The sequence below is a fragment of the Girardinichthys multiradiatus genome, chromosome 5, assembly GCF_021462225.1.
Source record: "Girardinichthys multiradiatus isolate DD_20200921_A chromosome 5, DD_fGirMul_XY1, whole genome shotgun sequence".
Classification (NCBI taxonomy): domain Eukaryota; kingdom Metazoa; phylum Chordata; class Actinopteri; order Cyprinodontiformes; family Goodeidae; genus Girardinichthys; species Girardinichthys multiradiatus.
In genome coordinates this window covers 53,321,445-53,346,135 of record NC_061798.1, presented here as the reverse complement: position 1 = coordinate 53,346,135, position 24,691 = coordinate 53,321,445, and the positions used below count along the sequence as shown (strand labels likewise).

At 42.3% G+C, this 24,691-nt stretch overlaps 1 protein-coding gene across 3 annotated transcripts in view; it reads right to left on the bottom strand.

Moving 5' to 3' along the window:
- LOC124868931 (signal-induced proliferation-associated 1-like protein 2) overlaps positions 1-24,485 on the bottom strand; it is an 83,924-nt gene extending 59,439 nt beyond the window's left edge. The window contains exons 1-6 of one of the 3 annotated variants that reach the window (XR_007038431.1): positions 23,971-24,485; positions 19,546-20,841; positions 18,174-18,301; positions 17,904-18,092; positions 10,827-10,998; positions 5,054-5,157 (exon numbers count right to left, since the gene is read on the bottom strand). Coding sequence is in view for 1 of the 3 variants with exons in the window: in XM_047366589.1 (XP_047222545.1) it covers positions 5,054-5,157; positions 10,827-10,998; positions 17,904-18,092; positions 18,174-18,301; positions 19,546-20,581 (1,629 nt within the window). In the remaining 2 variants the exon portion in view is untranslated. The remainder of the gene's footprint in view (positions 1-5,053; positions 5,158-10,826; positions 10,999-17,903; positions 18,093-18,173; positions 18,302-19,545; positions 20,842-23,970) is intronic. The other 2 variants (XR_007038430.1, XM_047366589.1) reach the window with 2 other exon arrangements.
- Positions 24,486-24,691: the final 206 nt, after the last annotated feature.

The following is a 24,691-nucleotide window of genomic DNA, read 5'->3' as shown; positions in this document are numbered from 1 at the left end:
GATGTCTTTTAGGTGTGAGAGCACAAGGCGCTCAAAGGACTTCATCACCACAGAGGTCAGGGCGACGGGTCTGAAGTCATTAAGCCCTGTGGTCCTTGGCTTCTTGGGAACAGGGACGATGGTGGAGGACTTGAAGCAGGCTGGCACATGACATGTCTCCAGTGAGGTGTTAAAAATGTCTGTGAAGACTGGAGACAGCTGATCAGCGCAGTGCTTCAGGCTGGCTGGTGAGACAGAATCCGGACCAGCAGCTTTCCGGGGGTTCTGTATCCTGAAGAGTTTGTTGACGTCCCTCTCCTGGATGGAAAGAGCCGTCCTCGGCGTGGGTAGGGGGCTGGTGGGGGGGAACTTCAGGGTGGGGGTTGGAGGTGCCAAGGCCCCTCTTGAGGTTGGGGAGGTGGGGGTGGTGGATTTTGGCTGCAGCTGTTGGGGGGCGTTGTGGGAGATGGTTGCAGGACTGTCCCTTTGTCTTTCAAAGCGGCAGTAGAACTCGTTCAAGTCGTTGGCGAGGCGTCGGTCGTTGATGGAGTGGGGGGCTTTCGGCTTGTAGTTGGTGATTTGCTTGAGCCCTTTCCAGACAGACGCAGAGTCGTTGGCTGAGAACTGGTTTTGGAGATTCTCAGAGTACAGTCGTTTGGCCTCTTTCACTGCCTTGCCAAACTTGTACTTTGCCTCTCTGTATATGTCTTTGTCCCCACTCCTGAAGGCCTCTTCCTTATCCATTCTTAACCTTCTGAGTTTGGCTGTGAACCAGGGTTTGTCGTTGTTGTAACTCACCCTGGTGCATGATGGTACACAGCTGTCCTCACAGAAGCTGATGTAGGAAGTCACAGCCTCTGTGTACTCGTCCAGACTGTTGGTAGTAGTCCTGAACACATCCCAGTCTGTACAGCCTAAACACGCCTGGAGATTCTCCACAGCCTCACTGCTCCACTTCCTTGTCGTCCTCACAACAGGTTTGCAGAGCTTAAGTTTCTGCCTGTATGCAGGAATCAGGTGGACCATGATGTGGTCGGATTGGCCCAGTGCAGCACGTGGGACGGCGTGATAAGCGTCTCTGATGGTGGTGTAACAGTGATCCAGAATGTTGTCCTCTCTGGTCGGACATTTTATAAACTGTCTATATTTGGGGAGTTCGTGGGTCAGATTACCTTTGTTAAAGTCACCAGCGACGATTACTAAGGAGTCCGGGTTGGTCCGCTCCACACTCAGTATCTGATCGGCGAGCATGCGCTGTGCGACCTGCACGTTAGCTTGCGGCGGGATGTAAACACCGACCAGGATGAACGAAGCGAACTCACGGGGGGAATAGAAAGGCTTACAGTTTATGATGAAGGATTCCAGGTCTGGAGAACAGTGCTGCTGAATCACTGTCACGTCGTTGCACCAACCACTGTTGAGGTAAAAACAGATTCCTCCACCTTTCGCTTTGCCGGAGAGTTCCGTGTCTCTGTCCGCTCTGTAGAGCTGGAATCCTGCCAGCTGCAGCGCAGAGTCCGGTATTAATCCACACAGCCACGTCTCCGTGAAGCACAAAACTGCCGATGAATAAAAGTCCCTGTTTTTCCCCAACAACAGTTGTAGTTCCTCCATTTTGTTGGGAAGTGAGCGCACGTTAGAGAGAAATATTCCAGGTAACGGTGTTCGTAGTCCACGCTGGCGAAGACGTACCAGCACCCCAGCCCGTTTCCCTCTCTTCCGGCGTTTCACCGCGTGAACAAAGGTGAGCGCACCTTTGACCAGAATGTCCAAATATTCCAGAGCAGTAGGCAGAAAAGTTGGAAATAACTCCTCTGGTGTAGTAGCCCTGATGTTCATGAGTTCTTCTCTGGTGAGAGAGCTCCGGGTACCATCACAGAAGACCGTTTTAAAGCAAAAAACAAAACAAAACAATGCGCACCAACACGCCGAGGCGACCATCTGCGGCGCCATCTTGTTGGTTGACAAGGATGACATGGGAAAAGCACAGCAGGAAACATCATTAGCTGAATGGATGAATAAAACGTTACAAACAAAAGAAGTACAGTTGTCCAGTAGTCTGCCAGTAAATTCTGCTCCAATTTCACAGAACAACCTGAGGCCTGGAGACCTGGTCCTGATTAAGACACTTCACAGAAAGAACTGGAGCACCCCCTGCTGGAAAGGGCCATACCGTGTTCTCCTGACCACACCGACAGCTTTGAAAATTGCAGAGAGACCATCCTGGATCCACAAGAGCCACTGTAAGCGAATATTACCGTTACAGGAGCCAAACCAACCGACGGGGTAACAGGGGAAAGACCGGGTACAAAGGGGTTGGAAACCCATATGGTCCAACATCTCAAACCGGCGAAGAAAACAACTGACCTGTGCCCAACTTAGCATGGCTTTCTGTGACGTGTGGACAGGACTGATAAGCCTGAGCCTAATCCTGGTAGCAGGGCTCTTTCTCTGTTTAAGACAGGATCCACAGGATGCAACATCACACGAGAAGAGATGGACAAGATGGACACTGGACCCAAAAAAAAAACAAAAAACAGATGACTATGATGACATGTTGTAAATGAATATATCTTCAATGCCTGAGTGTATTCATTATTGTATTTCATAAAATGACCTTATAGCAGAAAATCGAAAGAAGTTGCTGTTTAAGTGAAATGAGAAAAAGTGCAATGATGATATGAACAAGGCTTGTTTTAATTCTTTTATTTTTTATTATTACATTTTGTTTTCTTTGTTTTATTATAGTTTCACTCTGCCATGATTGGTGGTTGCCTAGGGCGGAGGAACCGTGTGAGTGTTTCCCACAAATAATCTGCTTTCCGTCCTGTGGGTTTGTGCTTACACAGAGTGTTTTCTTTTATATGTATTTACTCATGACTTATTCGTGATAAAACAGGGGGGACTGTTAGGGTTTTTATATCTTTTGTATTGTTTATCACTCATCTAAGTGCTTTTCCTTCCTTACATGTTACAGGAAGGGAGATGGTCACAAGAATGAGTTATGCTTTTATGCTTTTATTATTTTATTAGCAGCATTTGGGGGCTATTCACCAGGTCCCCACTTCCCACTTCCTCTGTTTGTTTATAATCAAGACAAATGAACCCTAACCTTTCTGACCCCACACACACACACACACACACACACACACACACCCTGAATGTTGTTTGAACTGTGTGTGACCAAGCATGTATAAATAAAGAGGGAGGAGTGTTAATACTTCGTAGTTTGTATTGCACAGCTACCCTTGCCGCAAGTAAAACTGACTCTGTGTCGTTCCTTACCTCTGAGTTGATTAAATAATACCTAACATTAACTTCCAGTAAGTCTTTTTCTTCTTTACGCTGAAGATGGTTCTTAATGACTCTGGCTGTATGTTTGGGTTCGCTCACTTAGCATTTTGTAAATTGATAAAAATCATCATTTATATTTCTGAGAGCATTTGTTCACACCTGCCTAAAACATATGCACAGTACTGTATATGTTTCCAGTTCCCCCCCTAACTTGTCCCCTCTTGAACTCCTGAATGCAATTTATAAGCTGCAGCTGCATAGCATCTTTGGGGAAGTGTGCATTGTTTTGCGAATATTTTGCACATTGCCAGTTACTGTTGCTGGTGGTGGGAGAGCTTTCAGTAAGCTCAAAGTGATAAAAAAAACTACTTGAGGTCCACTATGTCTCAGGAAAGTCTTGCCATGCTCCCCATTGAGGGTCAGTTGGCTAGAAAGCTGGACTTCATTGACCTGATCGGTGACTCTGCTGGTGAGAACGCTCGACGTTGGGCGCTTGGTGAGAAATGCTGAGCAAGGGCCAGTGACTGTAAATGGGGTGGCAAGAGGAAGCTTGACTCAGCAATGTTGTATCTTTGCCATTCCTTGATATAATATTACACAAGTTCTACCTTTAAAATGTGTTTATTTATTTGAAGTATGGCTCCCAGCCATGGTTTGGCTTTACATCTCCACAGTGGGTTACTTGTAGCCCTATCTATTACATTCAGTTCATGCAATACAATACACCATATGAAGTCCTGCTATTTTTCTGTTTATATGTGAGCCTACTTGCCTTAGTTTAACATCTGCTGCAGATTTTATTTATCATTATTATTTATTTCATTGTTTGCTTGTTGCATCTTGTTCAATAGATGATAATGTTGATTTTACAATAAATCATAAAAGGCTATTGGCCATTTTGTTTTTGATGGTGAGATTTTTTTTATTTCTTCACAGATTATAATAGCCTTTCATTTTAATGAAAGAGGTTAATTTGTATTTAGGTTTTGTGTTTTCAGGTAATTAATCATGTGTTCTATCCAGCCAGTGTCTGTTTTGAGTTTGTGTTTTTGTTTATTTCTCCTGGTCTGGTCCTTAGTTTACCCTTTGTTCTGTGTTTCTGACTTAATTGGTTTCACTCCCTCTGTCTCCCTGCAGTCTGACCCACACCAGTTCCTAGTTCCTCCGATTACCTGGTTCCTCTGTTCATTGGTTCTCCCTGCATTTCCTGTTTGTATTTAAGCTCCTTAGTTGCCTTTGTTCCCCGCTGTGTCCTGGTCGTACTTATCTTTGTTCCTGGTCGTACCTGGTCGTGTACCCGAATCACGTCTGGGGTCTATGTCCTGGGTCCTGACCCGGTTATAGGTTCTCTGCCTGTTCCGGGAGTGGGAGATAAATAAACCTTCTACTTACCTACTTGTGTCTGACTCCGGCGTATACTTTTCTGCACATTGGTCCAAGCACAAATGCACATGACATCTTAAGAGAATTTTATGTTGAAGTATTTAAAGAAAGACATGGATTTGGAATATAGAGTGTCATTCTTACAGCAAATAATTGAAACTATATTAATTTCATTGCATTTTCGGTGCTTCCCTAACCAAGTAACTGTCATGTTTTTTTTTTATCACAAATATGGGAATGAGAACCAAAAATATTACTAAAATGCGTAGTTTATGTAAAACAGAATCAAAATTTTCTGCTGGCCTGGTGGCCGGCTATGAGGGAACCAGCAAGATTTCTTTTCAGCGGGCCCAAAATCCCTGGCGGCGCCACTGCCTGTATAGAACCTGTGTGGTACCTGTGTAGTATCGTCGGAAGCAGTTGAGGACAGTGTGGAAACATGGAAGGTCAACTGGAAGTCTCGGAACGTCGTGTAAACAGTCTGTGATTCTGATGGGTCACCTGAGAGGAGACAGAAAGGTCTTTTTCTGATATGGATCAAAGACAGATTAGTGGAATCAGAGCGGATACCGATTCAGTTTTATTTCAATTCAATCTATTTAAATAGCGCCAATTCACAACATTTCGTCTCAAAGCTTTTTACAAAGTCAGTTCAATCGAATCATCCTGATTCCCAGTCAGGTTCATACATTACAATTAATCCTAACTATCAACAGTCAGATTCAGTTATTTATTCAAATTGGATAAAAAGTTTTTCTATCTAAGGAAACCCAGCAGATTGCATCCAGTCAGTGACTTGTAGCATTCACTCCTCCTGGATGAGCATGTAGAGACAGTGGACAGTCACTGGTGTTGACTTTGCAGCAATCCCTCATACTGAGCATGCATGTAGCGACAGTGGAGAGGAAAAACTCCCTTTTAACAGGAAGAAACCTCCAGCAGAACCAGAACCAGGCTCAGTGTGAGCGGCCATCTGCCACGACCGACTGGAGGTTTGAGAGAACAGAGCAGAGACACAAAGAGAACAAAGAAGCACTGATCCAGGAGTACTTTCTATGGGAAGGAAAAGTAAATGTTAATGGATGTAGCTCCTTTAGTGGCTTCATCTAGGAGAAAAAGACAGCTAAGTAGATGAACTCTGAACCAGTTTTCAGGTCTAGAGTCTGAAAGAGAGCACATAGAGTTAGTCATAGTAGAAGCTCAGTCAGTAGCCATGTCTAGGAGAGAAAAAGGGTCAAACACTGAAAGACAGGGCCATGTGGATCATCTGTAGAAGGTGAGCATTAAGTTGTCACCTTCTACAGGAAGGTGCCACAGCTAAACACAGAGTCAGGCCAGGTGTAGCTTCTAGAAAGAAAAAATCAGAGAGAGAACATAAAGTTAAAAGCTGAAATAACAGCAAATAACGCAAAATTGGAGAGTAGTATAAGAATGTAGCGAAGAGGGTGAAAGTGGTCATTATGTCCTCCAGCAGCCTAACCCTATAGCAGCATAACTACAGAGATAGCTCAGGATAAACTAAGCCACTCTAACTATAAGCTTTATCAAAAAGGAAAGTTTTAAGCCTAGCCTTAAAAGTAGACAGGGTGTCTGCCTCACGGACTAAAACTGGGAGCTGGTTCCACAGGAGAGGAGCCTGATAACTAAAGGATCTGCCTCCCGTTCTACTTCTAGAGACTCTAGGAACCACCAGTAAACCTGCAGTCTGAGAACAAAGTGCTCTGTTAGGAACATATGGACCAATCAGATCTCTGATGTATGATGGAGCTAGATCATTAAGGGCTTTATATGTGAGGAGGAGAATTTTAAATTCTATTCTGGATTTAACAGGGAGCCAATGAAGGGAAGCTAAAATAGGAGAAATATGATCTCTCTTTTTAATTTTCATCAGAACTCTTGCTGCAGCATTTTGAATCAGCTGAAGGCTTTTAACTGCATTTTGTGGACATCCTGATAGTAAAGAATTACAATAGTCCAGCCTTGAAGTAACAAATGCATGGAAGAGTTTTTCAGCGTCACTCCTGGACAGGATATTTCTAATTTTGGAAATGTTATGGAGGTGAAAGAAGGAAATCCTAGAAACCTGTTTAATATAGGATTTAAATGACATGTCCTAGTCAAAGTTAACACCAAGGTTTTTGTACTTTATTACTGGAGGTCAATTTAATGCCATCCAGGTTAAGTGGTTGACTAAGCAGTTTCTTTTTTAAAGACTCCGGTCCAAAGACGACAACTTCTGTCTTGTCTGAATTTAGAAGCAGAAAATTTAACGTCATCCAAGTTTTTATATCTTCAAGACATGCTTGTAGTCTATCTAACTGGTTGGGTTCATCAGGATTTATGGATAAGTAAAGCTGAGTATCATCAGCATAACAGTGAAAATTTATCCTATTGTTGGAATAATTGAATAAAGATTTGTCTTATAGTTTCTCCTATTTATTAACTTGACTATTTGATTATATAACCTTTCATAATGTATGTGTGAGAAAGGATGTGTGAGTTTTGTCTGCAGGTTAAGGTCATAAAGTGGAGCTGAGCTTGCGAGAAAAGAAGCAGTCCAGTTGAGGAGGTCATAAAGAGGGGCTGATTGCACTGAACAAGAGGCCAGAGTTGACCCTGCAAAGTTGGAGGAGACTGTGGGAAAGATGTTGTTAAAAGATAAAGGAGTTTATGACCTGTCTAAGATGCAGCTGTTGTTTTCCCCCATCCTTTAGAGAACAATGTTTTTGTAAACTAGGGATCCCCGAAAAACAATAAAAAGAGGAGGCGGACAGATGCTGTTCAGAGCGGTGCGAGATCTGTAACTGAGCATATCTTGACCGTTTCTCCTCGCAAAGCAAGTAAAAGGAACTCTCTCTTTTCTTTTTGTGTTGTTATAAGTATTGTTAGGTTGGTTGAACCTGACACCTATGTTGCCTAATAATTTAACCTATTGGAAGCATATATATAGTAAAGAGAATTGGCCCAAGTACTGAACCCTGTGGTACTCCACAATTAACCCTGGAGTTTAAAGACGATTTATCATTTACATGAACAAACTGGAATCTGTCAGACAGATAAGATTTAAACCAGCCTAGCGCTGTTCCCCTGATCCCTACAGCATATTCCAGCCTTTCTAAGAGAATATTATGATCGACTGGATCAAATGCAGCACTGAGATCTAACAGAACCAGAACAGACACAAGTCCATTATCTGAGGCCATAAGAATATCATTAGTGACTTTCAGCAGAGCTGTTTCAGTGCTATGATGAGCTCTGAAACCTGACTGAAACTCTTCAAACAGGTCATTGCTGTGTAAGTGCTGGTAATCATAATTACCCAATCCCAATCCCAACCATAATTTGGTTGGGATGTCATGATGAAAATTTAACATTCATATATTTTAGATTCATTGCACACTAACTGAAATATTTCAGGTCTTTTATTGTCTTAATACGGATGATTGTGGCATACAGCTCATGAAAACCCAAAATTCCTATCTCACAAAATTAGCATATCATTAAAAGGGTCTCTAAACGAGCTATGAACCTAATCATCTGAATCAACGAGTTAACTCTAAACACCTGCAAAAGATTCCTGAGGCCTTTAAAACTCCCAGCCTGGTTCATCACTCAAAACCCCAATCATGGGTAAGACTGCCGACCTGACTGCTGTCCAGAAGGCCACTATTGACACCCTCAAGCAAGAGGGTAAGACAACAGAAAGACATTTCTGAACGAATAGGCTGTTCCCAGAGTGCTGTATCAAGGCACCTCAGTGGGAAGTCTGTGGGAAGGAAAAAGTGTGGCAGAAAACGCTGCACAACGAGAAGAGGTGACCGGACCCTGAGGAAGATTGTGGAGAAGGGCCGATTCCAGACCTTGGGGGACCTGCGGAAGCAGTGGACTGAGTCTGGAGTAGAAACATCCAGAGCCACCGTGCACAGGCGTGTGCAGGAAATGGGCTACAGGTGCCGCATTCCCCAGGTCAAGCCACTTTTGAACCAGAAACAGCGGCAGAAGCGCCTGACCTGGACTACAGAGAAGCAGCACTGGACTGTTGCTCAGTGGTCCAAAGTACTTTTTTCGGATGAAAGCAAATTCTGCATGTCATTCGGAAATCAAGGTGCCAGAGTCTGGAGGAAGACTGGGGAGAAGGAAATGCCAAAATGCCAGAAGTCCAGTGTCAAGTACCCACAGTCAGTGATGGTCTGGGGTGCCGTGTCAGCTGCTGGTGTTGGTCCACTGTGTTTTATCAAGGGCAGGGTCAATGCAGCTAGCTATCAGGAGATTTTGGAGCACTTCATGCTTCCATCTGCTGAAAAGCTTTATGGAGATGAAGATTTCATTTTTCAGCACAACCTGGCACCTGCTCACAGTGCCAAAACCACTGGTAAATGGTTTACTGACCATGGTATAACTGTGCTCAATTGGCCTGCCAACTCTCCTGACCTGAACCCCATAGAGAATCTGTGGGATATTGTGAAGAGAACGTTGAAAGACTCAAGACCCAACACTCTGGATGAGCTAAAGGCCGCTATCGAAGCATCCTGGGCCTCCATAAGACCTCAGCAGTGCCACAGGCTGATTGCCTCCATGCCACGCCGCATTGAAGCAGTCATTTCTGCAAAAGGATTCCCGACCAAGTATTGAGTGCATAACTGTACATGATTATTTGAAGGTTGACGTTTTTTGTATTAAAAACACTTTTCTTTTATTGGTCGGATGAAATATGCTAATTTTGTGAGATAGGAATTTTGGGTTTTCATAAGCTGTATGCCAAAATCATCCGTATTAAGACAATAAAAGACCTGAAATATTTCAGTTAGTGTGCAATGAATCTAAAATATATGAATGTTAAATTTTCATCATGACATTATGGAAAATAATGAACTTTATCACAATATGCTAATATTTTGAGAAGGACCTGTATGTAGAGCGCCATTTTCTCTCCAATTTTCTAACATTGTGCTTTAAAGAACGCAGCTCTGAATTAAACCAAGGAGCTAGCCTCCTATGAATAATTACCTTCTTTTTCAGGGGGCTGCATTGTCTAATGCATCACGCAATGATGAAGAAACACTATGAACAAAAGAATCAATTTGTGAAGGGGAAGAAACAAAATTATTGCCCTCCACTGTGTTTTTCTGTGATAATGAGGAAATTAAAAGTGGAACAGATTCTTTAAAGGTTGTTACAGCATCGCCAGATAATGAAATTTTCTTTCAGGTGTGGAGTACTCGGTTAAATTAAACTCAAAGGTTATTAAGAAATGGTCAGACAGGACAGGGTTATGAGAAAATATCGTTATGTCTTTACACTCAATGCCATATGTCAGCACAAGGTCCAGAGAATGAAGACAAAGGTGGGTAGGTTTGTTAATGTTTTGAGCAAAGCCAATTGAGTCTATGATAGCATTAAAGGCTATATTTAGGCTATCACTTTCAGTGTCAACATGAATGTTAAAATCCCCCATTATAATAACCTTGTCTGTATTTAACACTAAATCAGATAAAAGGTCTGAAAACTGATCTAAAAATTGAGAGTAAGGGCCTGGTGGACGGTACAAAACAACAAACAGAAGTGGTTTTAGTGCTTTGCAATTTGGATGAGGAAAACTAAGGATTAAATATTCAAAAGAGTTGTAGCTATTAATTGGTCTGGGACTAATCAATAAATCAGACTGAAAGATGGTTGCTACTCCTCCTCCTCGCCCAGTAATTCGAGGAATGTGAAAATTTAAATAATTAGTAGGAGTTGACTCATTTATAGTAACATAATCCTCTTGCTGCAGCCAGGTTTCTGTGAGGCAAAATAAGTCAACCTGATTGTCACAAATCAGGTCACTAACTAGCAAAGTCTTTGAAGAGAGAGAGCTTATGTTCAGTAAGCCACATTTAATTGTTTTATTTTTCTTTTCAGTCTGAGTTGTGTTTATTTTTATGAGATTTTCCTGATTTCCTCCTTTTAGATTATTTTTTAATCTATTCAATTTTGGCCGTGGGCAAGACACTGTCTTAATAGGGTAATGGGTGGGTAGCAGTACAGAAGCTGCACAGAGGAGTGTTAAACTACGACCCTGCTTCCTGCTTAATGATATACCTCAACAACTTAGGTGGATTTGAACCTTGAATAGAACACATTTTGACCTAAACAGGATTTGCTGTGTATAAAAAAAGTAGATGTGGTACCGGAGTTTTGCTGGTCTTGAAACTTGTAGAAACCCTTCACTGGGTTACTGTGGCTCAGCAGGTTTAGGAACTGGTTCAAGGCAGGACTGATGATCTCACTGTTGTACTTGTGATCCGCTGTGATCTGTCTGGCCCGGCACAGCAAAATGCCCACTCTCTGCTGGAGGACAAGCTGCAGGGAAGCACAAGAGGAAGACGTAGGTTGGATTGGAACATGCTGGATTTAATGACCATAAACCTGTATGTCCATTTCAGTTCAATAAATTACATTCCAGTTTCCAGAACCAGATACTAACAGGTAGGTGGAACCTAGTTCTAAAATGAAGTTGGTGACCTCCGTATCTCAGACCCTGGTTTCTATCACATGTCCACCAGAGGATGACTTTTAAGGTAGCAGCAGGAAGTCGGATAATAACCACAGTTCTTCGTTCCACCACAGCAGCATCTTTGTCAGAATTTTAAACTCAAATAAATAAAATTTTCTTTTTGCATTTCAGCCCTGATAAATGAACCCAGAGACCATTGGAAGCGATGTTCTGGACAGTGATCTGGTCGTCACTTCACCGACACAACAGACATGAGTATCTGCTGCAGAAGTCCTTTTTAACATACATGAAGGTGGTCACGCCAAATATTGATTTGATTTAGATTTCTCTTTTGTTCTTTCACCCTATTTTGTTGATTGATGAAAATAAATGATTAACACTTCCATTTTTGAAAGCCTTCTTTGTTTACAGCATTTTTTCACATCTGCTTAAAACTTTTTCACAGTACTGTATAAACACAATTGTCTTTCCAATAGAATATAATATGAGATCAGTCCAAGTATGCCTGGTGTTGTTCTGGAGCTCTGACTGTCATCAGAGAAACCGCCTGGAGAAAGAAACTGTCTCTGTGGAGGCTGGTTTTAGCAGACAGCGCTCTGTAGCGCCACCTGAAGGTAAAAAGTTAATCGCAGCATTGTTTCTAAAAATGCCAGGGTCCACCCAAGAACCCTGAAACTGACCCAAAATGCTGGATTTCTATGGCAGGCCTGCGTGTGGCGCTGTAAGGCTACAGTAAAAACTACAAAATCAGAAAGGAAGGCATGAAACATGCACACAGCTGGCATACAGTCCATGAATGGTAAACACAAGAAGACGAAGGCCTTCACAGAGCACAGGACATATCTGACTGGGAGTCATCTCAGTCCAAACATCTGAACCTAACAGAAACCTCCCTGATTATCCTGCCTCCTGTGGTTGTAGAGTGGTCCACCACCCATCCCACCATCAGAGATTCCAGGTAAAATCCAGGAAGGCAGAAGACACAGGGACCTGTGGTGAGTTTATGTCCGATGGATGCTATGTGAGGACATGTAGAGCAGGCCTGGATTCTTCAGCATAGGAGCCTGAGCTGTCTCCCTTTGAACCAGCGCAGGAATTGGGCATAGTCAGGTGAAGGTTAATAGCCAGAGAGAGAACAGGATGACATCGGAGGTTCTGGCTGCAGCTCTGTAGGACCTTAGAACTACTACTACTTCCACCTCTCTGCCTGCTCTCACTTATCTTCCCTGCTCCCTGCTAACGTGCATTCTTTTACTCTTAACTTTTTATCTCTTTGCCAAAATTACAGAAAAGTTGGACTAAAACTACTTCATACCAGTGACTTCCAAGGATTATTATTTTTTCTAAAGGATTTCGGCACGTTTTTTTAATCGAACCTGAAAGAAGGACAAGTCGATGTTAGCTAATTAGCACAAGATGCCTTTCTTCACCACAGAGGACTTCAACAAACCTTTACAGAAATTGTCTGTTTTGGAGATGAAAATCCATCAATTAGCAGTGAATCCTGAGGCAAATATGGGGTACAACGATGATTCAACTCTGCCTGTGATCCCAAACAGTGACAGCCAGCTCAACAACTCAGCCAATAAACAGAACGCCGAGAATAAACCCACTGGCAGACCCCCCTGGCATATTTTAGGTGCAAGGCCAAAAAACAAAATCAAGGTGGACGACTCACTGGAAGATCTCAGCAATTAAATAAATTAGAATGGCCAGAATTACAGAGAAATGTCCCCGTTTCTCCTGAGAAAAAGAGACTTTGACAGCGAGCTGCTGTCACAACAACTGATAGGAGTGAGACAGCTGGAAATAATGGAGTTCTCCTCCAGAACAGATTTGCTCCACTACAGAATGAAAACCAGGAAAATGATCCATCTTCTGAGAACAATAAATGGTTTGAGAACAACCTTCATTCTAAACAGTTTTCTCCTAAGCTGCCAGAGAAAAAGCACCTCACCGGACCAAGAACCCTATTAGTGGGCAACACAGCTGTGGATGGGATTAAAAACTTCTGCAACAAGAAAAACACAGAAGTTATGATTGGTACCAGTAACGTGGTGTCCGATATCTCAGAGAATATTCTGGTATTCGCAGAAGAACACCCAACCCTAGAAAACCTTATCATACACTGTGGAGCCATGGATGATGACGTAGCTAAGAAAAAGTCAGAAGTATTGAAGGAGGATTTCATTCGTCTGCTGAATAAAGTTGGAGGTCTCAATATCAAGATGTTCCTCAGCAGACCCTTTGCACGAATCTTCTGTGGCAATGACATTTTTTCATGAATTCTGATCAATAAATGGTTGAAAAAAGCAGGTACTACTAGATCTGTGAACTTCATCGACAACTTAAATATTTTTTGGAAAAAAAATACCTTTTCAAGCAAGATGGTTTCTGTTTGAACAAGCCAGGAGTCAGACGTCTCACATCTAATCTCTTCTATTCAGTAAATAATCCATCAGCAGCTTCAACCTTCAGCAGAGAACATGGAGTATCAACAACAATGATAACGCTGCCTCCATCAGCTCCAGCAGAAACAATCAGCCAGTTGGCTGAGAAAGAGAGGTCATCACAAAAGGTCTCCCTGCCGAATTCTACAGGAGAAGTGCACCCCCCCTGTTAAACCCCCCTCTCCACAAACCCCGACATAGACCAGTCCGAACCATGTTCTTGAATATTTACAGGCCTCCTAAGTCCAAAACAAACTTTATCAGTGATTTTAATGAACTTTTATCTGTGATATGTGTTGATTATGACTGTTTAATTATTGTGGGAGACTTCAACATTCACATGGACAATCCTGAAGACAGAAGTACAATAGATCTATGTGACACTCTTAGAAATGTTGGTTTGACTCAACATGTTAAACAGAAAACGCACAAACAGGGACATATTGTGGACTTGATCATCACTAAGGGTCTAAACATTTCCAAGGTGTCTGAAACCTTTAACCAGATTTACTCTTCTACCTCCACTTTGCCCTGTAACACTGTAGATGAGTTGGTAGAAAACTTTCATTCTAAAATCTCAGACATCATTGATTCAATTGCTCCAATTAAAGTGAAAGTCGTTTCTGGGAAGAAAATGTCTCCATGGAGAAGTGCTCCACCAGTCAGAAGTGAAAAAAAGGAGTGTTGGAAAAGCTGAACGCAGGTGGAGAAAGACTGGACTCCAGGACTCTACAGATATAACCTACAACTGAAAAATGCAAGGGAATCTTTCTTTTCTGAGATCATCAGTAAAAACATTAACAATGCTGGTGCATTATTTGCCACGGTCGACAGGTTAACAAACCCTCCTGTAACTGTAGCATCTGAACTCCACTCTACCAGGGCCTGCAATGAATTTGTTAACTTCTTCACTGAAAAAACCCAAAAGATCAGAGAGGCAGTCAGAACATCCACATCAACTCCAGGACCAACGTTACTTGATATCAAACCTCCTCTTCATCAGTAAGATTATTGAAAAATCTGTGTTTCAGCAGTTAAACAACTTCCTAACAATGACCAACCGCTTCGATGTCTTCCAGTCAGGTTTCCTGCTCACCACAGTACAGAGACTGCTCTTGTCAAGGTGTTCAATGACATCCGTATAAATGCAGACTGTGGAAGAACCACGGTGCTGGTATTATTGGACCTTAGTGCAGCATTCGACACTGTTGATCCATTTTATTAGAGCGCCTGGAAAACTGGGTCGGCCTTTCTGGTACAGCACTCAACTGGTTTAAATCCTACTTGAAGGACAGGGACTTTTTTGTGTCAGTAGGTAACTTTACATCAGAGACACAAAATTCACATGTGGCGTTCCCCAAGGGTCCATCGTAGGGCCCCTCCTATTCAATATCTACATGCTCCACCTAACTCAGATTTTAGTAAACAACAACATAAGTTATCATAACTATGCAGACGACACACAGCTATACGTTACGATGTCACCAGGTGACTATGAACCCATTCAAGCGCTGGGTAAATGCTTAGAAGAAATCAATGCATGGATGGGCCGAAATTTTCTTCAGCTGAATCAAAACAAAACTGTAGTAATAATCTTTGGACCAAAGGAAGAGCGTTTAAAAGTTAGCACACAGCTTCAGTTAATACAGCTAGAAACCACCAGTCAGGCTGGAAACCTGGTGTAGTGATGGACTCAGACCTGAACCTTCAGAGGAACATAAAGACAGTAACAAGGTCGGCTTTCTATCACCTAAAGAACATCTCCAGGATTAAAGGACTAATGTCTCAGCAGGACCTTGAAAAACTAATTCATGCGTTCATCTTTAGTAGAATTGATTACTGCAACGGTGTCTTTACAGGTCTGCCTATAAAGTTGATCAGACAGCTGCAGTTGATCCAGAACGCTGCTGCCCGCGTCCTCACTAGAACTAAGAAAGTGGAGAACATCGGCCCGGTTCTAAAGTCCCTACACTGGTTCCCTGTAGCTCAGAGAATAGACTTTAAAATACTTCTGTTAGTCTATAAATCACTGAATGGCTTAGCACCAAAATACATTACAGACTTGTTGTCAGTGGATCAACCAGCCAGACCTCTCAGGTCTTCTGGCTCAAATCTACTCTGCAGAACCAGAACCAGAACCAAACATGGAGAAGCAGGTTTTAGTCCTTATGCTCCACTAATCTGGAATAAACTCCCAGAAAACTGGAAAAGCGCCAAAACCCTAAATTGCTTCAAATCAAGATTAAAAACTTATTTGTTTAGAGCTGCCTTTGACTAGGCCATCTGAACATTATTAAAGTTTTCAGTCCAACTTTCCTTTCATTTCTTATCAATCATTTTATCTTTCATTTTTTATTTTGTTTTTATTATCATTTTATTATCATCTTTATAATTGCCACTGTAATGTACTTTTCCTATTATGTCTCTTTTTCTGTTTTTTCATGTACAGCACTTTGAATTGTCTTGCTACTGAACTGTACTATATAAATAAACTTGCTTTGCCTAGAACCAGGACTGTGCTGGAGAAAATGTTGCAGTTTCAGATACAACCGTGAACTAGAGCTGCACAATCACAACATATTAAGTAATGCTACCATGCAATATGTGCTAGAATCATATTTTGAATGCAATGCTGCAAATTCTGCAATTCACTGATATTTTGGTGCGTTTGTTGGAGTCTCACTGCCCTCAATCCCCACATTTGATCCACGTTTAGTGGCCAATATGCTAAATCTCACAAAGACTGTTGAGGATATTATGATGAAGGAAAAAAGCTTCAGCAAGATGCGGATTAATTATAGTTCATCTAGCAATCTCAACATTAAGCAACAGTATTGCAATGATATTCTTTCCTAATATACAGCAGCCCTACAGCTTGATGTCAGCCACACAGAGACAGCACAGTTACTGCAGTCATCTGCGTCAGACCCGCAGTCTCAGGTTCTGTAGATGGTTTTCCAAGACTGTCTAACAATGGTGGACATAGCATGTGGGAAATATCTGAAGATGGTATTAGTCTTCCTCATTGCTCAAATACTCCAGTGGGTGAGTGCGGCAAGCTCTCGCTAGTCTAGCCTCTTTTAGCTCTTTCATACACAATGCATTTCTTCAAAGAAAAGTCTTGAATCCAGCAGGTATGTTAGTAGCTTTACTGAACTTTAAAAAGGAAATACAGAACATACAGATTCAAAACATATAGAAAGTGATGGTCCAAAGACCAAAATGCCAAACTTCTACTCTCTGCTAATTTTTTTCATGCATTTATATGAGCCATTCAGTGGCCAATCAAAGTGCACCACATAATAAACTTAAATAATATAGAATCAGCAGCTAATCTTTGCATTATCACAAAGTAACAACCATAATTCACTGAAACAACTCAAGTTACAAAACAACATTCCTGCATTAAGTTTATAGATATTAAAATGGGTCCTACACAGCGCTTTGCTGAAGTGTTACATACTTGTCCCAAATTTGGTTCTGGTCACACCACAAAATTCTGTGTATTTTACTAGGATTTTGTGTCAGTCTGTTACAGAACTGTGAAGTGGAAGAAAAATGATTCATGCTTTTCAACATTATTTACAAATAAAAAGCTGAAAAGTGTGGCGGACAATTGTATTGAACCCCTAGTAGGCTGGTTCTCCTAAATAAAATGGTGTGCAACCAACTGCCTTCAGAAGTCACCGAATCAGCTGTGTGTAATTTAATCTTAGGTCTCAGAGAACATTAGCAAGCAAAACCGATAAGAAGATGAGCTCCAGAGATCCAGAGCTCAGGTGGAAGAATCTGTCACAGCACACTCTGCTCCACAAATCTGGCCTTCATGGAAGAGTGGCAATAAGAAAGTTTTAAGTAGTCCTGTTTGCATTGTTGTGCAGGAGACACAGCAAACATGTGGAAAAAGATGATCAGCTCAGATGATCATGGACTAAATGCAGGACAAGATGTGTGGCAGGGAAAAGGTAAAAGTCTTTACTCCAGGGGACCACACACACTCTGGACATGCAAAGGTTTTCTCCACATGTAATGTGCATGACAAGAACCTGTAACTAAGTTGTTCCACCAATTGACAGATCCTCCAAGTATGATGTCATAATTTTAAAACTGTTGCATATTGATTTGACATTTTTTTCTAAACGATACTGGATGTTTGAGCTCAAGCTCCAGAAACACCTGTTCCATTTGGACACAAGCCATTAAAAGCAACTAAATACCTGTTTATGCAACCATTCATACAACTGTGTCAGTAAAGCAACCTCCCATCTACTTCACCGGCATGTTTTCCAAAACCAGCTTACCTCCTGCTGGTCCAGCTGCAGCAGCAGATCAGGTACTCTGGGGGAACTGCTAGCCAATTTTAGAATCTGGATGTTGAGTTCTGGAACCGCAAACTCCAGGACCTCCTTCAAAGGAATACCTCGACTTGTCCCATGTTTGGATGTAGATGGGACTGAGTCCTCCACGATTGATCCTCTAAGGGTGGACAGCTGAGGAGAAACAGGATGTTATGTCTTAAACACTCTCCCTGAGATCAAGTGCTGAAATGGACCAAAGTATGAATCAGTAACCTGGCCGGTCCGGAAGATGATCCTGTAGTTGAACTTTGAAGGGTCCCTTCGGTCCTCCAAAGCCTCTCGTCGGATACTCAGGGAAACCGGACCAAACTTCGGATCAATGCCAAAGTAGTTCTGGTGATCTAGTGAGACACCGGTCAGTTAACAAGTTTTAGATCTATAGAGGGTCTAAAACATCTGAAAAACTAGGAGCAGGACAATCCAGGACAACCAGAGGTGGTTCCCAGTTATATCTGTTTATTATGTAAACTCCCAGAAAACTGGAAAATCGCCAAAAACCTAAATTGCTTCAAATCAAGATTAAAAACTTATTTGTTTAGAGCTGCCTTTGACTAGGCCATCTGAACATTATTAAAGTTTTCAGTCCAACTTTCCTTTCATTTCTTATCAATCATTTTATCTTTCATTTTTTATTTTGTTTTTATTATCATTTTATTATCATCTTTATAATTGCCACTGTAATGTACTTTTCCTATTATGTCTCTTTTTCTGTTTTTTCATGTACAGCACTTTGAATTGTCTTGCTACTGAACTGTACTATATAAATAAACTTGCTTTGCCTAGAACCAGGACTGTGCTGGAGAAAATGTTGCAGTTTCAGATACAACCGTGAACTAGAGCTGCACAATCACAACATATTAAGTAATGCTACCATGCAATATGTGCTAGAATCATATTTTGAATGCAATGCTGCAAATTCTGCAATCCACTGATATTTTGGTGCGTTTGTTGGAGTCTCACTGCCCTCAATCCCCACATTTGATCCACGTTTAGTGGCCAATATGCTAAATCTCACAAAGACTGTTGAGGATATTATGATGAAGGAAAAAAGCTTCAGCAAGATGCGGATTAATTATAGTTCATCTAGCAATCTCAACATTAAGCAACAGTATTGCAATGATATTCTTTCCTAATATTCAGCAGCCCTACAGCTTGATGTCAGCCACACAGAGACAGCATTTAGTTTCTATGCTCTTTGGTTCTGGAACAAACTGTCTGAAAACCTGAGATGTTCAGAAAATGCTGTTTCCTTTAAATTTCGGACTGAAAACATGTTTGTTCATAGCAGCTTTTGATCAATGAAGACTAATAAACCAGATCACGGATGAGTGACTGAGGCATCAGATTTAAGAGTATTTTACATTTAAACATGTCTTTCTTTTTGTGCAATGTTTTTCAAAGTGGTTTTTCTTATTTTAACATTTCTCCTTTGAATTTATGAAAGACTTGGACATTTTTGTTTGTTTGTCTGACTGTAACATTAATGTCAGCGCAAAACACTGTACAACCAAACATCTCTCATCTTTAGAGTCCTGCATCATCAGATATCAGTATAGGTCAGAACAAGACCAGGATTGGGCCTTACCTTTGTTGTAGAAGTATTTGTGGTAGTATTTGGCTCCGAGATCTAAGTGCTCAACATCATAGCTCCCCATGAGGTTTGCAGAACTAAGCTGGGGTTCTATGCAAGCCTCCAGGATGGACACTGCAGCGTTGGTGCAGTAACCATGTGCTGTAGTGCTGCTGGTGGAGCTGCGGGACCGGTTGAGGTCCAGGTTATTTTCCATGTCTCCTCCAATCTCATCGAGAAATTGAGGACAGGCCAGAACCAGACTGCTGCTCTTTCTGTCTACATTGAGTTCAACATGTCTCCCTGATGGCAGCAGATCAGAAGCTTCTGAAGAGGAACAGAGGCATGCTGGCTGAGGCTCACTGATGCTGAAGAGGACACTCTGTACATCATAATGAGAGAAACATCTGTGAGGAGTCAAGGTGAAGCTGTTCTGCTGCATCTCAATCCTATTGCTCCTCTGAGGCCTCAGGCGGCTGAGGACAGACATCTCTGTCTTCTTTCTGTGAACTTTGCAGGAGTCTCGGCTGTAAGCTGAAGTCTCCACACAGTCCGGTCCCGGTGTGAAGATGATGTCCCCACTAGCAATCTGGGCAGCAGCCTGCAGGCTAGGAGACAGCACAGCAGGGAGGTGTGCAGGCTCAGGGATCGGAGGAGGTGCACTGGGCTCCTGGTCCACCCCCAGAGACTCCCAGAATTCTGATGAACAAAGCCAGTCCACACTGGAGGTGCTCCCGTATCTTCGGTTTAGAGTAGCTCCAGTTTTGGGATTGATGGCAACTGGATCCACATTCTCAGATCCAAAGTCACTGATCGTCAACTCGCTGTTGCTCCTCTTCATCCTAACAAAACTTCTCCTGTGGAACCCGGTCTCTGATCCACTCTGAAGGTGTAGATTATTCTCCAACAGCTTATTAGAAGGTTCATATAATATGCTCGGTACCAAACTGTCAAACCTTGGGGGAGGCTGGAGGTCCCTAATGTTTGAAACGCGAGCCCGAACCCCCATTTTAGGTACAACTGGTGCTCCCTGAATCTGTGGAGGACCCATGATCTTCAGACTTAACAGTCTTCAGATTTTTAAAAGGAATTCAGTAATGTTTAGAAGGTAAGCTGGAGCACTAAGATCTTTCTCTCAGCCCCAAAATATATCAGAATTTGTGGTAAATTTTATCCTACTGCTGACAAGTGAAAAAGGTCTGTGGGTTATCAGATCCAGACTCATTAGAATCTGGAGTCCATGAGGTCCAGATCCATGAAGGTCTGCAGGTAATAGGAAGCAAAGTCCGAGGATTATATGTCCATCTGGACCTGAAAGACATAAAAAAATACAGTTAAAGATCTGATGGTTCTGGGGCCGTATAAATAGAAAGGAGGGGCTACAGAAGAACTGATTTCACTGGACTAATGTACTGGTTTTACCAAATGGACACAAATTTCACTCTAACACCAGAAAGATACCACTTTAAACCAGTCTGCTGAGCTTCTGGTGCTGACAGGTCAGAGATGTTCAGGCTAGCTTTAGATCTGAATGGTCTGAATGGCTCCGGTTCATCAGGACAGAGCAGACCGACTGAGAAACCCAACAGATGGGTGGTGGTTCCTTTGGGTTAATCGGTTCTAAGCAGCTGTCTGGTCTTATTCGGAAGTAACAACTGAAGGCGTCAGAGTCTCTAGGTCAAAATTTGACCTGAACCTGCTCTGCTTTGTCTTCACAGCAAACTGTCTTACAATACTTCACAATATTTTGAGTATTTTACAGTACTCGGAAATACAAAGGATTTACACCTTCTGAAGAAACTTGAATCTGGACTTTGGTAAGACTGTTCTCCACAAAAAGGAACGTTGCACATAGAGCTTACTTCTCAAAACCCAAGTTTATCCCTGTTGACACAGAGACAGTGAATTTTCTTCTGAGCACAAGATTTAGGACTTAAAGAAGTGAACTTGGTCCGAAAGAAAAGCTCTGACAGGTGATAAATGTTGAGCTCAGCCTGCACAGCCATGTTCTGACATCTCAGAACGGGCTGAACCTAAGAGTGAAGTTAGACTGAACCTGGACTGATTGAATTCTCAGCTGAGCAGGCAGGATATGAAGCAGAAAAAACTGGGCAGTACATACGTGTGGAAACTAACATGGAGTTCAGATTCAGATCCCTGAAACAATGACTGATGACAAACTGAGCTGCTCAGAATAAATATGCTGGAATAAAGTCTTAAATAACTTTCCTCTATGGTTAGACAGGGCTCCATGAAGAACGACATCCTCCACATTGTCCCCCTTGAACCCTGCAGACACATGTCAACTCCCCTCATCATCAGTCTGCCTCCCAGTGAAGTCTGCAGATCATGTGACCACGATCAGCCCACAGACAGCAGCTGGGAAACAAGCTTAGCTAGGAGTCATTCTGGTTCTTACCAATGCTACCGGGTCAAAAAAAGATCCAGGAATTACAGTTGGATAACATCAGCCAAACGCTTTCCTGTTTACTGATAACAATCAGCTGATTGCTGTATAACATCACTTCCTGTACAGACATTACAGAGCTGGAAGGGGCAAATTTCATCTTTGAATTGAAGTTCAGGAAATCCTCTTCCCTGTTACCAGAACAGAGGCTGTTGGAGCCCCTTATGGAGTCTGCTGTAGTTTGCACAGCGTGAAGATCCGTACTACAGCTGTTACATGAAGCATGTTTATAAGGTGTCTGTAACACAGCTAAAAGTAGCTGTTGTGTTTTTGGTCCTAATGGTCCAAACGCGTTTGCTGGGGAAAGTGAGATTTACTCCCTGATGTGGAAAGATCCATGTTCTTCTTGGTGGGTTTTAAGGATTCCAAAACAGGTCGACTTTGCTGTAATGTAATCTATGTTGTTTTGGTTCGTTTGTATTCTCGTGTTGGAAAACCTGGTTTTTCAATGAAACTGTAAACGGATGCTCTGAACAGCGAGGCTATAGACTCTGCTTCAACATTCTTCTTCCTCTGTCAGATATCTGACCTCTGACATCATTTCTCTGGTGAATTCAGAGGTTTCTTGTTCGAAGCGGTTTGCTGAATAGTCTTCCGATCAGACCTGGCTGTGCTTGGTGGGACCAGCACATCTGTTCCTCCCCAGTTTTCCAGCTCTGATCCAGGCAGCTCTGATCCTCTTTTCTTCAGGAAAGTAGTGCAGACTAACGGCTGCTATCGTAGTGTTGCTGACACCACCAGCAATGCACCGTTTCACCATATTAACGCTGTTTTAACACAACTTGGGTTCTACCTGAACAGTTTATCATTGACGCTCACACAACGAATGACCGAGACTCCCCTTTAGACGTCATTATGGGGCGACTTTGAACTTGCAAAATTTAATTACTGCCCAATTCCTTCAATATTAAGATGATTTCTTTCAATTTCTGCATTTGTGTGAAAAGGTGCACTTTAAGCCAAAACGTTTGAAACCTTCTGCAGCTTCAACTAGTTAACCTCTGCTACTTGTCAGTGAAGCGTATTAACCTCAAAAGTTAGTTAGTTAAACTAATTGACGTTCTGCTGGTCTTTAAACTGATTAAGCTCTTGGTTGTTAATTCAATTCATTTTCATTTTGCAGCTCTGTTGTTTAACTGGTTAGACTACAGCTGGTCATCAGTATAACTAGTTAGGTTGTTATTCGTTAGATTAACTAAATAAGTTGTATATTCCCATTAAGGTTCAGAACTGGTCTAAACTCTTAAGAATAGAACATTTGAGGGTCGGTTCTGCCTCTGAACCTCACAGAGTTGAGATGTGAGAAGCTGGCAGCTACCATTGTTCTGCAGGGAGGGCTGGGAGTACAAGCAGGGACAGTGAAAGTCTCCAGTTAAAGTACAATTGGACCAAAAATGGACCCAACCCAGTCCAGAGTATCTGGACTAGTGTGTCTGAGGGTCTCCCTCATCAGAAGGTTTGTTGGTCTATGGCTGCTGGAATGTTGACATGTTCTCCAGGATCTGTTCAATCAGTCCAGAACTAAACAGAGGGTTTGCAGGAATCTGGTGGATCGGAACCTCCAACTGTTCTCTGTTCTAACTGGTCCGTAAAACTGATGAAAACATCGTTTCTGTCAAACTACAGACTGGAAACCGCGCCCCCTGCAGGCGACTACAGATACAAAACTGTAGTGTTTACCAACGGAACCTGAACACAGCAGAACCCGCTGTTCAGAGTTCTGCTGGACTGTGCAGCGGTTCTCCTAGTCACCTGGTTGTCTGGTTGAGTACTGTGAGTAGCTGAAACCAGTTTTTTCTGAAGTTCGGATTTTTTGGATGTTCTGCAGCTAGCAGAACACAAAACGAAAAACTCAAACTCTACTTAAAACAACCTCCGAACTCAGAGGAATCCAAAGGCCCCCGAACTAAAGTCAGGACAGAACTCCATACAGTCATTTCTGGTTCTGAAAGAGGTCCAACAGAACAACTTACCACTAACGCGATAAACACTCCCACCTAAACCGGACCCGGTTCCGGTAGCATTTTTAGCTGGTTTTGGAATGAAGTAGTCCCGTTAAAAACTCCGCTTGGGTTCGGTTTTCTGGTTTCTGATCCAGAGTGGAAAAAGTCTCTCAGCTGTTTCCGGTCGGAGCTTCGGCTTGCGGTGCTTTCACTTACCGCTCGGATTTGTCATTACTGGTGCGTTTGAGGTCTCCTCTGAAATCTAACTTTACTTCAAAAGTTCTGTTTAGCCTGTTGTTCTTCATCAAAGCCAAACCATCATCATCAACATCAGCAGCAGCAGCAGCTTTGCTCCATGAGGTTGAAGGAGGTCTACAAGAAGAAAACAAACCTGTGCTTTGCTGCCACCTGCTGGATGCAAGTGAAGCTGAAGGATTTTATTGATCAGTGCTGCTAATTGATAACAAAAACACTAATAATAATAATACTTGCAGTTTTAAAGTGCCTTTGGGGACTGTTAAAGTATTTTCTGTTGCCTTTATTTTCCTGTTTATGGATGTTTATGTGTTTTTGTTTATGGTTGTCCACCGCTCCGCTTGGCCCTGGAGGGTCCTCAGGGATGGAGGCAATCAGGACAGGAGGTGTTGTGGAAGACCTCTGTCCCAACATCTCATCCATAAAGACAAACCAGGGCCAAGTAGCAGCAGTGGGCTTTTCAGTGACTCCCTCTCCTGACCCTGGATACTTACAA